Below are 14887 nucleotides of genomic sequence, written 5' to 3' on the forward strand. Positions count from 1 at the left end.
ACTGAACCGTCCAATCACAGACTGTGCGTGACCGTCGTCACCGCTTATCTTATGTCCACCACGGACACCAGTTAGAAACGGATAAACAAATTCTGTCTACTGACCAAAACCCTTTTACTGACTTTAACGTCCTGACACATGCGCTGTCTTCACTGTTCAATGTAGGGTGACGCACCTGCTCATCACTAACATGTGCAGACATAGAACCAAGGTTACTCTTCTAGTGTAAACATTAAAAAGTCTTTATTTTTTACATAGAAACCAACATATTTTGGCCTTTGTCTCCTTCATCAGGGTTCAAGGCAGCAGCAGCATTCACATCTGACCTAAATGGGGTCTAACTCAAAGCTGGGTGGAGCTCTGCCTGCCCCCTTCAGGTAAGTCTCTAGTTCTTCAGTGTCTAGTTGTCTTTTCAGTAGATGCTTCTATACAGACATAAAAACTCCCCACAGTCAGTAGACGAATGAAGAGAGCGAAACATGTGAACATAATCGAACATTAGACATGGATAAATAAATAATAACACTAAATCCAACTTTAATCATTAGACAAGCAAAAAGTTAAAGAATAAATACATAGCCTACCTCGTGCTCCAAACCATAAATAGCATGTGCTATATTACTTATTAGCCTATATCTAACCATATATACAGTATTCAACCAATATATATTTACAAAGCAGGAGGTGGCATATTAACAGAGATTCACAAGGACAAGGCATATAACATATTTGTAGCAACAACAGAAAAACACATTTTACACTTGTGATGTGATGTAATTAAAAACATATGGATCTGTATTACAAATCCAGTTAGGAGTCATCATAAAGAACAGGAAGTAACAGGCACATTGATATCAGCAATTAAAATGTGTTCCCTCCATTGTGTGCAGCACTTCCTCTCACCTCGGACACACACGTGGTTTAGTTGGTACAGTATCGCCATGTGCTCAAGAAACACAACTTCTCTAATTTTTCGCACAACACTCACACTGTGATACTGTACAAATAAGGGAAGCAAACAGTTGTGCAATCGCAGTGTTTTCTCACTGCAGCAGTGTGTGACTCGGGTCGGGCCTCGGGCTTCACATCTTACACTGCACTGTGACCACAGTCTCATTACCTTTGCTTGTATCATTTTCTTTTTTAACTCATTTGCCTCTTTGTTTCATTTTGTTTCTTTTTCTTTTTCTCAAGGACTACTTGGGGTTAGGGTTACGTGACTTGTCAGATGCAGTTAACCCAAACCTCAACACATTTCCCCTCTGTCTCACCTCAGTGCTCCAGGTTACGCTCTGATGCAACAGTTGAGAACAACTCAGGTGTAAAGATTCATATTTTCATTCTAATAACATTAAAACCACAGATAGTTGATGAAGCGCTGGATGGTTCGTGACTAAAAGCGCCACGTGGTTTCCTCGGGACGAAGGCCACATGCTCTAACTGTGACCTTCAGCCGCATTTTCTTTTTTTTAAATATATTTTTGAGGCTTTTTCAAAGGTAAAAAAAAAAAATGAACTGAAAACAGACTGAACAGAAGCGAAAGTTGTGCATTTCCCACAATTCTATGTGAAAATTTGGCAATTTTCAACGTAGTTTTGAAGACTACATTGGCCATTTGAATTCACATTTGAAGGAATACTCTGCAAGTTATCTGAGAAAGCAGCGAATTAATCCTTCCACCCGGCAGTCACATAAATCTAGTCACATAAATCTAGTTCAGCTATCAGGAGAAACCCTTATTTGTACAGTATCACAGTGTGAGAGTTGTGCAATCGCAGTGTTGTCTCACTGCAGCAGCAATGTAAATGCATATGCACATGGTGCTCATGTGCAAACACAGTAGGCTCTAACCTCCAACACATTCCTGTGACTTGTGTAAACAGTCTTTGTCCATTTCTGTCCTCTATATACAACAGCCATACATTATGTTTAAGTTGAGTATTGTTGTGCACAGACACACTGATCATTCATCAGACAAATATTAGTTGCACAATAATAGAAGAAAAACAAATCCACAGAAACTAAGCAGAGGACGCCACACTCTCAGGTATAACAGTAGAAAGCGTGAGTAAATCATTAGATAGAACTTACTTCGATGAGAAAATACCTCTCTGCTGCTCCAAAGAGTGTGGGTGTCACAGGGGGATTCCAGACTCGTGGTCAGTAAAACTACGAGTGTTCAAACTTCCTGCTTCCTGCTTGTAGTACTTCCTCACAATTAAATTATGATATTTTATTTATCTAAAATATGATTGGTTGACGGCACCAACGGTTCCCTTCCTGCTGTGTTTCTTTCTATTGTACAAACCTTAGAATTAGAGTTTGTGTGAAATGTACAGCACCAGGGAAGTCGACATGTCACTGACATATGAAAACATTTCCACAATGGACAGACAGATATGTAGTTAAAAACATAGTCACATTGCACAGCCACCAGCCATTGGGGGTTTTTTGGGGGGGTTTTGGGTTGGGGTTTTTTTTGACACACTTATATTATTCATGTCCATCCTATTGCTCTCTGCGCTCTGGTCTGGGTCTTCTTCTCCTCCTACCTAAACAACAAAATGGATAATTTGTAAGTTTCACATGAGTGACTTTTACTCATTAAGAAGTTCAGTGTTAACAAATCCAGTTCACTGTCAAGTTTATAATTTATTTATTGTGCACACTGATGACCGATTCCTACTAACTCTGTAGGGTAAATTAATGTGTACACTACAGTCGTTTTGATCAAAAAACCAATACATTTGAGTTTCTTTTGCGTGTAGATAGGAAGATATAATATGTGGTTCTCTTTGAGTGCTGTGACCCATTTATTTACACACTACCTACACTGTATATGCTCTAGCTTTTATAATGCCCCACCTAGTGGAGAAATACAAATAAGGAAACATACATCATCACCACCACTCACATGTGTATAACAGCGTTGCCAAGGCCAAAACCGAGGGCAAGATGAGAACCTAGAGAGGATAAGGATGTTAAGATTGATCCAATTCCTCATTAAATATAATAATAATCAAAATAATATTGAAATATTTAGCTCAAATAGTTTTATAAAGGAGAAAAAAAATTTACTCACTGAAGTTTGTGTTGTAGCACTGTTTCTCTCCGTAGCGTCTCCGTCAGGTGAGGCTGAAACAGGTGAAATTACCCCAAAAATACAAACCGTCAGTTCTGAGATTGAAGGAGAAGAACTGATCTGACTGTATTTTACTGTGTTTACTCACGGGTAGAATCTCTAGTCTTTGACACGTTGTCCTCTGTTGAAATATAAAATGTCATAAATATCATACACAAATACACAGGGGAAAATATCACATCAGCTACATCTAGAAAAAGCTGAGAAAAGTTCTTACTGTTCTTACCTACAACAAGCTCAACCTCCACTTTCTTCAGCGGGCCGGTGAGTCCGGGAACGTGGCAGCTGTAGGTTCCTCCGTCTGTCTTCTGGACTGAGGACAGTTTTAATGAGACGTTTCCCTTGACCAGTTCCTCCTTGAAGAGAGACGTCCTGCTCCTGAAGTCCTCATGCTGCAGATTTAAATCGTCCCTCTTGTTTCTGTACACGAGGACCATTTTGTCGTCGATCCTCCAGTCCACTGTCAGAGTGGACGCGTCCACCGGAGGCTCCACAGAGCACGGCAGCACCACGTCCTGACCCACCGAGGCTCTGATCGGCTCTGCTGGACCTTTCACCTCATGCCGTCCTAGAGCAAAACACAAATACTTTTTCAGACATGTGGCGTAGGCCAACGTGGCTATTCACTATGGTGGCCCCAAGAGGTCAGCAAACAGTAGCTTAAAGGGGACAAATTATGGAAATTTCACTTTTTGGAGGCTCTTTAGAGTAGAGAAGTAGAGTAGAGAATACTTTATTCATCCCTAGGAGGGAAATTCAAATTAGTCCAGTAGCTCACAGGACAATGACACAAAAAAGAAAGAAAGATGGAGCAGGGGCGCCGGATGGAGCAGGACCGATGGTGAAGGGGCAGCTGGGTGGAGCAGGATCATTGGTGGAGGTGGTGCCCCACTATACACTTTATAGAGTTGTCAACGGCTCAGGCCGGCCCAACAAACCCGACCGGACCCACGGGTTGTGACTCGGGCAGAGATGGACAGAGTACTTGACCCCAGTACTTGAGTAAGAGTACAAATATACTACTGGTCAAAATTTACTCCGTTACAAGTAAAAGTAGCTCAGTCAACATGTTACTCGAGTAAGAGTAAAAAAAGTACTTGCTTCTAAAGGTACTTAAGTATCCAAAAGTACATGCTTTTAAATTAAGTAAAAGTAAGAGTAAATTTCTTATTTTTCACATCAATGAGTTACTATAATTGTTTCTTAATGAATTTAAGGAGCTTTTAACTCTTGTTTCTGAGAATTAACTCTTTGAAAGCAGCTGCACTGATGTGCTGCTTTTAGGGGTTAGGGTTTCCTTCTTTGACAAACACAGCTTGTGTCCAATAGGATTTTAGAAAAAAACTGAAAGTAACGAGTACTTTTCAGCCTTCCTAGAAATTAACTTGAGTAAAAGTAAGTTTGTTGTGAGTCGTCACTGGTCATGTGTGAGTCTCAGCCAAATATCCCACTCTGCATCTTGTGCTGCTATGGGCAGAACACAGAAATTATCACTGCCAATGATACTCCACAGCTGGCAGATGTACGTCAGAAGCACGCTAACTTTGAAACTGCACATGGTTGATGAAGCACTGGACGGTTCATGTCTAAAAGCTCCACGGGGTTTCCTCGGGACGACGACCGCCACGGGGAAACGAGGCAGCGTTTGGTTTGTTCATATTTTCAAGTCTTTTATTCACATCTTACACTGCACTGTGACCACAGTCTCATTACCTTTGGTTGTATCATTTTCTTTTTTAACTCATTTGCCTCTTTGTATCATTTTGTTTCTTTTTCCTTTTCTCAAGCCCCTGTAGCTATCCTTGGGGTTAGGGTTACGTGACAGATGCAGTTAACCCAAACCTCAACACCTTTCCCCTCTGTCTCACCTCAGTGCTCCAGGTTACGCTCTGATGCAACAGTTGAGAACAAATCAGGTGTAAAGATTCATATTTTCATTCTAATAACATTAAAACCACAGATAGTTGATGAAGCGCTGGATGGTTCGTGACTAAAAGCACCACGTGGTTTCCTCGTTTTCCACGTGCTTTGACCTTCAGCCTCATTTTCTTTTTTTAAAATATATTTTTGAGGCTTTTTCAAAGGTAAAAAAAAAAAATGAACTGAAAACAGACTAAACAGAAGCGAAAGTTGTGCATTTCCCACAATTCTATGTGAAAATTTGCCAATTTTCAACGTAGTTTTGAAGACTACATTGGCCATTTGAATTCACATTTGAAGGAACAGTCTGCGAGTTATCTGAGAAAGCAGCGAATTAATCCTTCCACCCGGCAGTCACATAAATCTAGTCACATAAATCTAGTTCAGCTATCAGGAGTGAACGTAACCAGACGGTGATGGAGAAGTAATAAATTAATTTACCTGTTAATATCACTGGACAGTTGAGGAGGAGGAGGAGGAAGGAGAAGACTGTCGATGTCATGGCATGTCCTGACGATCTGACGCGGTAGTCACATATAGTCACAGTGGTGAGAAACAATACTGGTTGTCTGTCAAACCAATCAGGAAACACTAAGAAAACACCAGATATAGAAAGGAGGAGTCAACAAAATACTCAACCATGATGTAAGCTCTCATACAGTTTACATGAACTTTACTTTTCTTAAGTGAAGAATAGTATAGGAAGTTTAGTCACAGTGGAGAGAACAGCACAGTCTATCGAGCATGAGTATATAAGCAAGGTACTGACATGAGTTTGAGCTGCTATGGAGACACTCTGGGTGTGTGTCTGTTTCATGATGCTGTTGCTAAATCTCAACTGTGAATTATGTCAAATACTCTATTTTTACTTTCACTTCACTTACAACTTCTGCTGTTTACCAACTCACACAAACACTCCTTCCCATCTGAGTCATACAGACGTCATAGTGTTTAAACAAATCAAAACATAAACACAAACAGGAAGACAGACAGACAGGTAGGTTTTCTCTATTAGTTTCCTGTGCTTCACTTTCTGGTCTTTGTGCATCTGTAGGTGTGAATCTGTGTGTTTGAAGTTGTTGTTTTTTTTTTTTTTTTAAAGTTTCAGTATAACAGTTGCCTGTTTGGCTAAAAAAAAACAAAAAAAAAAAACGTGGTGGTGGCATTTCTTTTTTGCTGATCATTGCTCTCACAGTTCCTTTGGTGAGGCTTATACATAAAGGAGGGTATCGTCAGTCAACAGTAACACATCCTATAAAGGTTCAATAACTACTGGCTTACAATGATGTTATTTGCAGTACTTATTTGCCCCATGCAGTCCTGATGAAGGAGGAAATTTGTCATAGAGACTAAAATTCACATGTGAACATGTTTACAGCTGTTGGACATTTTAAAATGGGCGTCACCCTAGTGGCTATTAGAGGAATTGCCACTCTTGGTGCTTCTGGTTCAACCAAATATTTCAGCCCAGAACGTTGATCATGACCCTTCAGCTGGTCCTTCAGTCTGACAAGAGTCATCATTTCTGGACTCCCTGGTATAAAACCATACATATAACCTCAGCTGACAGAACAGAGCATGTTTCTAGAAAGCAAAATGCAAGTCTGTAGGTACTGGACGTGTTAGAGACTTTTCTTTCTGATTACCACCAACTTTTGTCAAAAAAGGTACCATTCGATTGAAGCTTGTGATTTCTATGCCTGAAAAGCAAAAGCTCAGTGGTTTGAGAGGGGAAAAAAGTGTCTGTCTCTTTAAGTTGCACCTTGCATAGAATACATGAAGGTGTTATATAGGTTCATATGTTGAGATGTGAGCTCAGGAAGTAGACAGACATCTGCTGCTGGGTGACTTTGAATCGACGGGACAAGATGGAGATCACCTCGCTCTGTCTAATGTTTTGTGAGCCATTTTACTTTTATTTTAAGAATAACTTCTCTTATCTTTCTTTCTTTGTCCACTTTTTTTTTATTTAGACTTAGTTTCGATTTAGTTGGGATTTAGGAGACAGGAGGAAATCACTATGCTACTTCTTTCACTTCTACCTGCTTAGTTTCCAACTAGTGCATTCAAACATGTTGTGGATCTGGCTCAGGATACAAATAAATGATGCAGTGAATCATGTGACTTTAGTTTGAAAAGGTTCATTTAAATCAAAGTCTCCATTGCCTCTCTTCAAGTCAAACCATTTCTTGATGTGGCTGCAAACAGGAAGTAGAGATTTTTTGACAGACGTCTGAGTGTCACTGAGTCAAGTGAATGGTACTTACTTATACTTATTCTGTATTGTCTCCTTTTGTCTTACATAACTTGTTGTATGTCACTGTACGTCAAATTAACTGTTACTTTGTGGTATGTCATTGCTATATGTTAGGCCTACTGTCTCTATTCTTCTTTTCTCTTGTGTTACTGTTGCTTTTATTGTCTATATTTTAATGTTATACTCCCCCTCTCCCTTGCCCCTTAGGAGGTCTTTCACCTCCTACCAGGCCATTGCCCTAATAAGAATAATTCTTGCCTGGTTAAATAAAGGTTTACTACTACTACCTTCTTCTGCAGATCCTAAAACAAAGAGCTAGTTTAGGTGTGTGTGGGCGGATGTTATTCAACGGACGTGATGACAGCATGCATTGAAAGTGGAGCCTTTGCTTTATTATTTTGCACTCTAATATTAGGCACCCAACCTAACTTAGTCCTGTGTGCCTGAATCTGGTGGTTGTTGCCAGGGCCGGCCGCTGGCATAAACACTCTATATGCGGTTGTTTAGGGCCACAGCCGTTAGGTGGGGGGCCACATGATCAGAAAGGTACCGGGGTTCATTCAAGTCATTTAAACATCCTGAGGTCTGCATGTGCACGCTATGAGCTTTATATGTCATTTGAAGTCAATATTCAGCTTCTTTTATCTCACATTTGAGACATTTGGTGAAAATAGAACGGCAGAATGACAACATTTGTGCTCAAAAAGCAATCTTACAAAATTTCATTTTAGACTTGTTTTCTACACTTATATATTACTGTATTCATATCCTATTTCAAGCACCAAAACAGTTCATTCTCATGACTGAAGGTGTGTTTTCACAAGGGATTTGAAATTGTTCAAAAAGCAGACCTCAAATTTCCAGCATTTGGCATAAATTATTTCTTGACACAGTGTTCTAGGACAAACTGGCCTCAGTCTGCTTAGAGCGGAGGTTCTAATATTTAGACATAAAACACTTGAGTATTGTTACATCTGCAAGGATCTTAAAAAGATACATTTAAGAAAATATGTAAAAGTCGAGAAAATGGCCTCAAACCTCAGAGGGCATAAACACGTCTGTATTCAGTTTTAACCAGTGATTTGGTCCACAAACAAAAATCTTGTTTAGGGCCACCAAAATGCTAGGGCCGGCCCTGGTTGTTGCCTGGGATGGTATCAGAATTTGTGGCATGATGTGTTTAGGGTCACCAATGCAGCTACAGCAGGTAGAGCATCATTAACGGCTTTTCTACAGCTACAAAAAGCTTCATGTTCAGTTCAAGTAATTTTACTGTTTGACCCTGCAGTGGCCGTGCTGAAGATCCATCCAAACAGGCAACAGTTCTTCTGGTACGACCCCGTCAATCTGACCTGTACCGCTCCTGAAGACTTCACAGGCGTCTGGGTTCTGAGGAGAAACACCTCCTCTCAGATCTCTGAGCCGTGCGAGCCCGGCTGGGGATTGGCCGATGAGACCTCCTGCACCATCGACAACACCTATCCGTTGGACAGTGGAGTGTACTGGTGTCAGTCTGAGCGTGGCGAGTGCAGCAACACCATCAACATCACCGTCACCGGTAAACGCAACCTCGACCTTTTAGTGGTTATGTTGACGCCATAGATGGACATAGAGTACTCGACCCCCAGTACTTGAGTAAGAGTACAAACACTACTGGTCAAAATTTACTCTGTTACAAGTAAAAGTAGCTCAGTCGACATGTTACTCGAGTAAGAGTAAAAAAGTACTTGCTTTTAAAGGTACTTAAGTATCCAAAAGTACATGCTTTTAAGTAAGAGTAAGAGTAAATTTCTTATTTTTCACATCAATGAATTACTATAATTTTTTCTAAATGAATTTAAAGTCCCACTCCCGCGACCCTTTTTGGTCATTTTAAAACCAGCACATTAGCCATGCACCTCTGGAGGGTGGGCGGAGACTGCGCTGCTCTGCACCCGCCCAGCCACCTCCTCGCACCCCACCCCCCGCCTGCTGACAGCTGGACATTACAGATTCAGCGCTTTTAGCGTAAAACTCTGCATTGGGATTCGATCCCAGACTGGAACATAGTTCTTGCTCAGGGTGCAAGCTGCTCTACCAGGTGAGCTATACCTGTTATACCTAGACAGCTACACCGAGCTGTCAAGGCTTTCACCTCTGAGCCAGATGAAGAGCGGGGCGGGAGCTTGTAGCACTAGTGCCCTCCCTGGAGCTGTGACACGTCAGCTCCAGTCTCCCTGAAACTGCCAGTTTGCGTCTGCCATTGGTTCACAGCAATTTGAAGGCAGAAAAACTCAGAAATGCAATTTTGCACTTCCTTTTCTGCTGATATGTGCTCTAACACAAGAAAAATGCCACAGGAACATGTGAAAAGCACGAAAAACACGATTTTCACGGGAGTGGGTCTTTAAGGACCTTTTAACTCTTGTTTCTGAGAATTAACTCTTTGAAACCACCTGATGTGCTGCTTTTAGAACCACAATGTTATATAAAGTCGGCAGAAACACCTAGAAAAACAAATAAAACGAATGGGGTCATAAGAGAACAGCAATTGTCATTTTCACGACTCACAGTATAGTTTTGAGTTGACAAACGCAGTTGAGAGCGTGGCTACTTTGGCGGTATCCTTATGGGGAGGGATGACGTATCTGTCTTGGAAATGTATTCAAGTAAGAGTAATAAGTACCAAAGAAATCTAATACTCAAGTAAAGTACAAATCCTCTGGATATGTACTTAAGTACAGTACTCAAGTAAATTTACGCCGATTGTATCTTGAGCTGTCATGGTCTTTGTTTTTTCAGAGGGAACAGTGATCCTGGAGAGTCCTGCTCTTCCTGTGACAGACGGTGATGAAGTGACGCTGCTCTGCTCCTACAAACCGGACGACGCCAGCAAACCAACATCCGACTTCTCTGCAAACTTCTACAAAGACGGTGTTTTCGTTGGGACCTACCCCGCAGGAACCATGACCTTGTCGTCAGTCTCCAGCTCTGATGAAGGTTTCTACAAGTGTGAACACCCGACCAAAACGCAGTCACCGCAGAGCTGGCTGGCTGTGAGCAGAGGTCTGCTTCAACACATAACCCACATAGCCACACTGTTGTTGTTATTATCATTATCTTCTTAGCTACACTTATTTCTGGGGTCAGAGGCCAAAAACGTTGAACCACTGCTTCAAACTTTTACAAAAGTAACAAACAGACCTCCATTAAAGGGACGAGGAGTTTGTATTTGGTTATAAAAAAGTCTCACATTAATGTGGATGCATCTACGCTACCCACACTTGTTACTGGGCCCATTTTCGATAAATATATCGTTTTGTCTCTATCGTTATTTTGTTATTTTTATTAATGGTGGAGATGCTGGGTGAGCCGACAAGCGTTTCCTTACTTTCGGTTTCACGGACGCTGCCCGGCGGGTCATGGGAATTACGCCGCTGAATCGCCGTTTATGGTCAGAACTACGACGGTATCTGATCGTCTTCGAACCTCTGACTTTAATTCTTGATGAATGAAAACATTCTTGGAAAGACGTCCATTTTGCGCCCGTCCAGGAATTTCACCGCGCGTATGAAAACACTTCGCTTTCCAAAACTCCTCGTTGTCCCTTCAAAGGAGACATATTTTATACTTGTCTTATATTTTAATTTAAAGTGTTAATCCAGATGAACCCTATTTGAGTTGTTAAGAGCCAAAAACCAACAAATGTAGTCTTACCTCACTCTCTCAGGAGAGAGGAGGCTCTGATTGGCTGATTGTGCTGGATGGTGGGTCCAGGTGGCTTTTGTTGTGACATCACAAAGTCACAGCAAGTCCTGGCATCTGGTTTTAAAGACATCCTGAAAGGGTCGTCCCAACGCCAGGGAGGGACTTATTGCAGTTAATGATTTTTGTCAATGGTAGCCAATGGGATTCAACTTCAATGTCAAACAAACATCTACCGTTATTGTGTGAAGCTTTAACACAAACATCTACCTTTATACTGTATGGCGCTTTAACACAAATGTCTACCTTTGTACTGTATGGAGCTATAATATGATCCTTTTTGTTTGTTTGTTTGTTTTGTCTCTCTCAGCTCAGACTCCTCCCCTCATGTCTCTGCCCAGGCTGGTTTGTACCGTCGTGCTGATCACCACGTACTTTGTGTTGTTCGTAGTTTCTATGAGAGTCTACAGAGAGTGGGTTAAAGGTAGGAAGTCCTCTGGAGATCAGAGCAACATCTATGAAGAGGGAGATCAATAAGGCCCTTGATGTGTGCATCTGGATCTGAACTCATATGATCGTTGATATATTGATAAGCTATAGGCTGTAGTATATGAAGGCTCCTCTTGAAGGACTTAGCTCACTGTGCTGTGTACATATGTATGTATGTATGTATGTATGTATATAAAACATTTTTTCTTTTCTTTTTTAAAATCTTCTCTTTGTTATTAATTTTCTTCTGACGACCACACATCATATACATTCAAATTTCATTTCTACATTGAAAAGCCATAGCTCTAATGAATGGTTATTGTGTGTTTTATCATGTAGTTAAAGGTCTGTATCAGTACTTTTTCAGTGACTGTGGTTGGGTCAAAACTAACGTTTGTATCAATGTAAATATACTTGATTATCTATACCCATTGATCAAAATTAAAGATTAAAGAAACAGCTCACTGTATTCATTTTAAATAACTTTCAAAATGAGAAGTTTCTTGTTTTAATGTCCACTGTCCACACTCACGTATATTAGTGTTTGCTGCCACCTGCTGGACTTTCTCATTCACTGCCACAGATGTTTATGTTGAACTCGGGTGATAATTAATTCCTCTCTTTTATTCTGATTTTTTAAGCAGAACAGTTAATGGTTTATAACTCTACAATGTTATTGTACACATTTATGGCAGGTTTGAGTGTTTATTAATACGTAGTGTGTGTGTGTCAGTATTTAAACGCCTCTAGTTATTATTTTTGTCTCATTTAACATGTTCATGCACCAGCCTCCACATATACTAGACGCCCTGTTGAGAACTGAACAAATTAGGCTTATTTGACTAATATTTCCTCACATGTAGTTGGGGACACATTCATGGTCAATGAATTCAAAGATAGAAACTAGTGAACACATTTCCTGGTCAAAGATTTAGAGGCAACAGGATCATTCACATCATAAAAACTGGACCGTTCTTTAACATCAGATGTTCCTAGTATCAGTCACGGACCAATAACTTGCAGTGATTGGCTGCTATTTCTGACTTAGTTCGTTGTGGTTTCTCATATCGGAAACATCAATATCTCAACTCAGACTGCAGAAACACACAGAGGCACAGATATGCAAATACAACCAATATCTATACGGTCACCTATAGTTCACACTACAGAATAAACTAGTGAGATTACCACTCTCACACTAAACTATACCACCACTACACTGAAACTATTACACTTACTAGATGAAGTTTACAAGTTGAATTTCACTTCCTTGGAAACTGAAAGCCTTAAGTTTGCATGATGCAACAATATATTTTCCCACAATTTAGCCTACTCAGAAAGACACTCACTGAAACGCATTACAAACCACGGTAGCCTATTGGTTTCTGAACAAAAAAAACAACACAATGTTCTTCAGTGGTTCCAATAAACAATCAGTTATCTGAGGTCTGTAGTTAGTTTATGAATGTGTAGTGTCTTTAGACTCTTTGTTTAATGTGTTCTCTCTAATGTGCAGATCCACAATTGAATAATCAGTTTGAGTACTTTTTTAAGAAAAAAAAAGTCCAAATTCTCTGATTCCAGCTTCTTAAATGTGAATATTTCTGGTTTCTTTGTTCCTTAATGACAATAAATCTTTGGTTTGTGGGCAAAACAAGACATTTGAGGACGTCATCTTGTGGGGTTTGGGAAACAATGATTGACATTTTTTATCAACCAAACAACTAATTGATTAATTGTTTAAATAATACAGTAGAAAGATTCATCCATAATGAAAATAATCAGCCCATTTGAGATTGTGTCATTGAACCACTGAGATCTCACAAACACACGAGGCCTTCGCAGCGGCTTCAATCTTCGTTGGAAACACTTTTTTTCCCCCCAGACTTTTGAACCTGTGTCGGCTACAATTCTCTAGGCCTACTACTTTTTGGATGTTTTTTTTGGATGTGATTTTAGTTACTTAGGGGAGAGTGGGGTAATTTGTGCCATGGGGCAAGTAGTTCCACCCCTATTATCTAGAAAACCATAGAAGAAGTTGGTCATGTGACACATATTTTTGAAGGGACATCTATTTCACTCATCCTATCAAGAAGGGAGACACATGGCTTGAGAGGAAAGCACATTTATGTTCAAAAAACAAGTTTTTGCCCTCCAAAGTAAAATTTCTATGATCAAGGTTTTTTGATTGCCATGTTTGAACAATTATAGATAACTTTGAAAACAGTTCACACTTTAGTGCTTTATTAAGCTACACCATGAGTCTATACAGTTAACATGATGCCAGCTCAAAACAGCTGGGGAATCCTTTTTTTTCAAAATGCTGGGCTTGGGGTAATTTGTGCCAAAGGGCCTGGGTTAAGTTGTGCCAGTGGCAGTGCTGTCTGTGTATAGGGGAAACATGGCAGTGGGCACGGATTTGCTTGAAACTTAACATGTGTGATGAGGGACCGCCCCTGAACACACCTGCCCAGTCTGGTTGTGCTCGTAGCCTGGTGGATGAACAAAACATTGCGTTTCTTTGCACCACAGCCCCCAGCGTGCCCCAGGCCTCCGCGACTGCATGGGGACACGCGAGGGTCTGATCATCGCCGCTTCTGGCTTTAATTTTGTATTGAATGTCTTGCTTTTATATAGCATTAACATTTGTGACATTAAAATGATCTGTTTTACTTCAATTATCAATGGCACAATTTACCCCAGTGTATTCTCTCTAATGGCACAACTTACCCCGCACCGGGGGCAAGTTGTGCCAGAATTTTTTTTTTTTTTCTAAAGCTATATTTCTGAAACGGTTGATTTAAGATTCAAAGTGATTGTTCCCAGGGATGCACAACATCCTAAACTATATGTACATATATTAGTTGGGGGCATTATTATAATCCCCTTGCTTTAAAGGCAGTTTAAGTAAAAATTGGCACTACTTACCCCGCTCTCCCCTACTCAGTAAAAGTGTTTTTAATGTGCTCTACTAGAAATTAATGTGACCTTGACCTTGAACAATCAGACTCACACCACATCAAATGACACAAGTCACATTACAACATCTGTTCTACACCTGCTGCTTCAGGTTCTACATCTAATCAGGATAAAATCAAGATAAAAAAACAATTAACATTGAAGTTACCTTCGGGCTCTTCTATCGCAGCAGACGATCAGAGCTCTGAACAACGACTGAGACCAACCAGTCTATCGCTGCCTATTTGAAGAGGAAGTTCAGGCGTTACCGCGGGTTCAGTTTCCAATCGACTGTCTGAGATGCTGAGCTTTTATGTCACTGAGGTTGAGGTTTACTGCGTCACACTGAAGAACTGAAAGTGCTGAGTTGAAACCAACTGGACTTTTCTGTTGCTTGGTTGAAGACGTTTCACCTCTGATCAGAACGTTTTCTTCA

General features: G+C 40.5%; 2 protein-coding genes across 2 annotated transcripts; one reads left to right on the forward strand and one right to left on the reverse strand.

The window, feature by feature from the left end:
- Positions 1-1932: 1932 nt before the first annotated feature.
- Positions 1933-3712, reverse strand: LOC146968662 (myelin-oligodendrocyte glycoprotein-like). Its single transcript, XM_085759844.1, has 5 exons — positions 3370-3712; positions 3232-3264; positions 3084-3136; positions 2909-2964; positions 1933-2549 (listed from the first exon to the last, which is right to left on the reverse strand). Exons 1-5 carry the CDS (start codon positions 3578-3580, stop codon positions 2510-2512), a joined length of 393 nt encoding a protein of 130 aa, XP_085615970.1. The 5' UTR covers positions 3581-3712; the 3' UTR covers positions 1933-2509.
- A 3206-nt stretch (positions 3713-6918) lies between these two features.
- On the forward strand, positions 6919-11581 carry LOC146968663 (Fc receptor-like protein 5). Its single transcript, XM_085759504.1, has 4 exons — positions 6919-6962; positions 8609-8878; positions 10102-10365; positions 11375-11581. Exons 1-4 carry the CDS (start codon positions 6932-6934, stop codon positions 11539-11541), a joined length of 732 nt encoding a protein of 243 aa, XP_085615630.1. The 5' UTR covers positions 6919-6931; the 3' UTR covers positions 11542-11581.
- Positions 11582-14887: the final 3306 nt, after the last annotated feature.

This window comes from Trachurus japonicus, chromosome 18 (assembly GCF_045865225.1).
Source record: "Trachurus japonicus isolate A0001 chromosome 18, Traja_1.0".
Classification (NCBI taxonomy): Eukaryota; Metazoa; Chordata; class Actinopteri; order Carangiformes; family Carangidae; genus Trachurus; species Trachurus japonicus.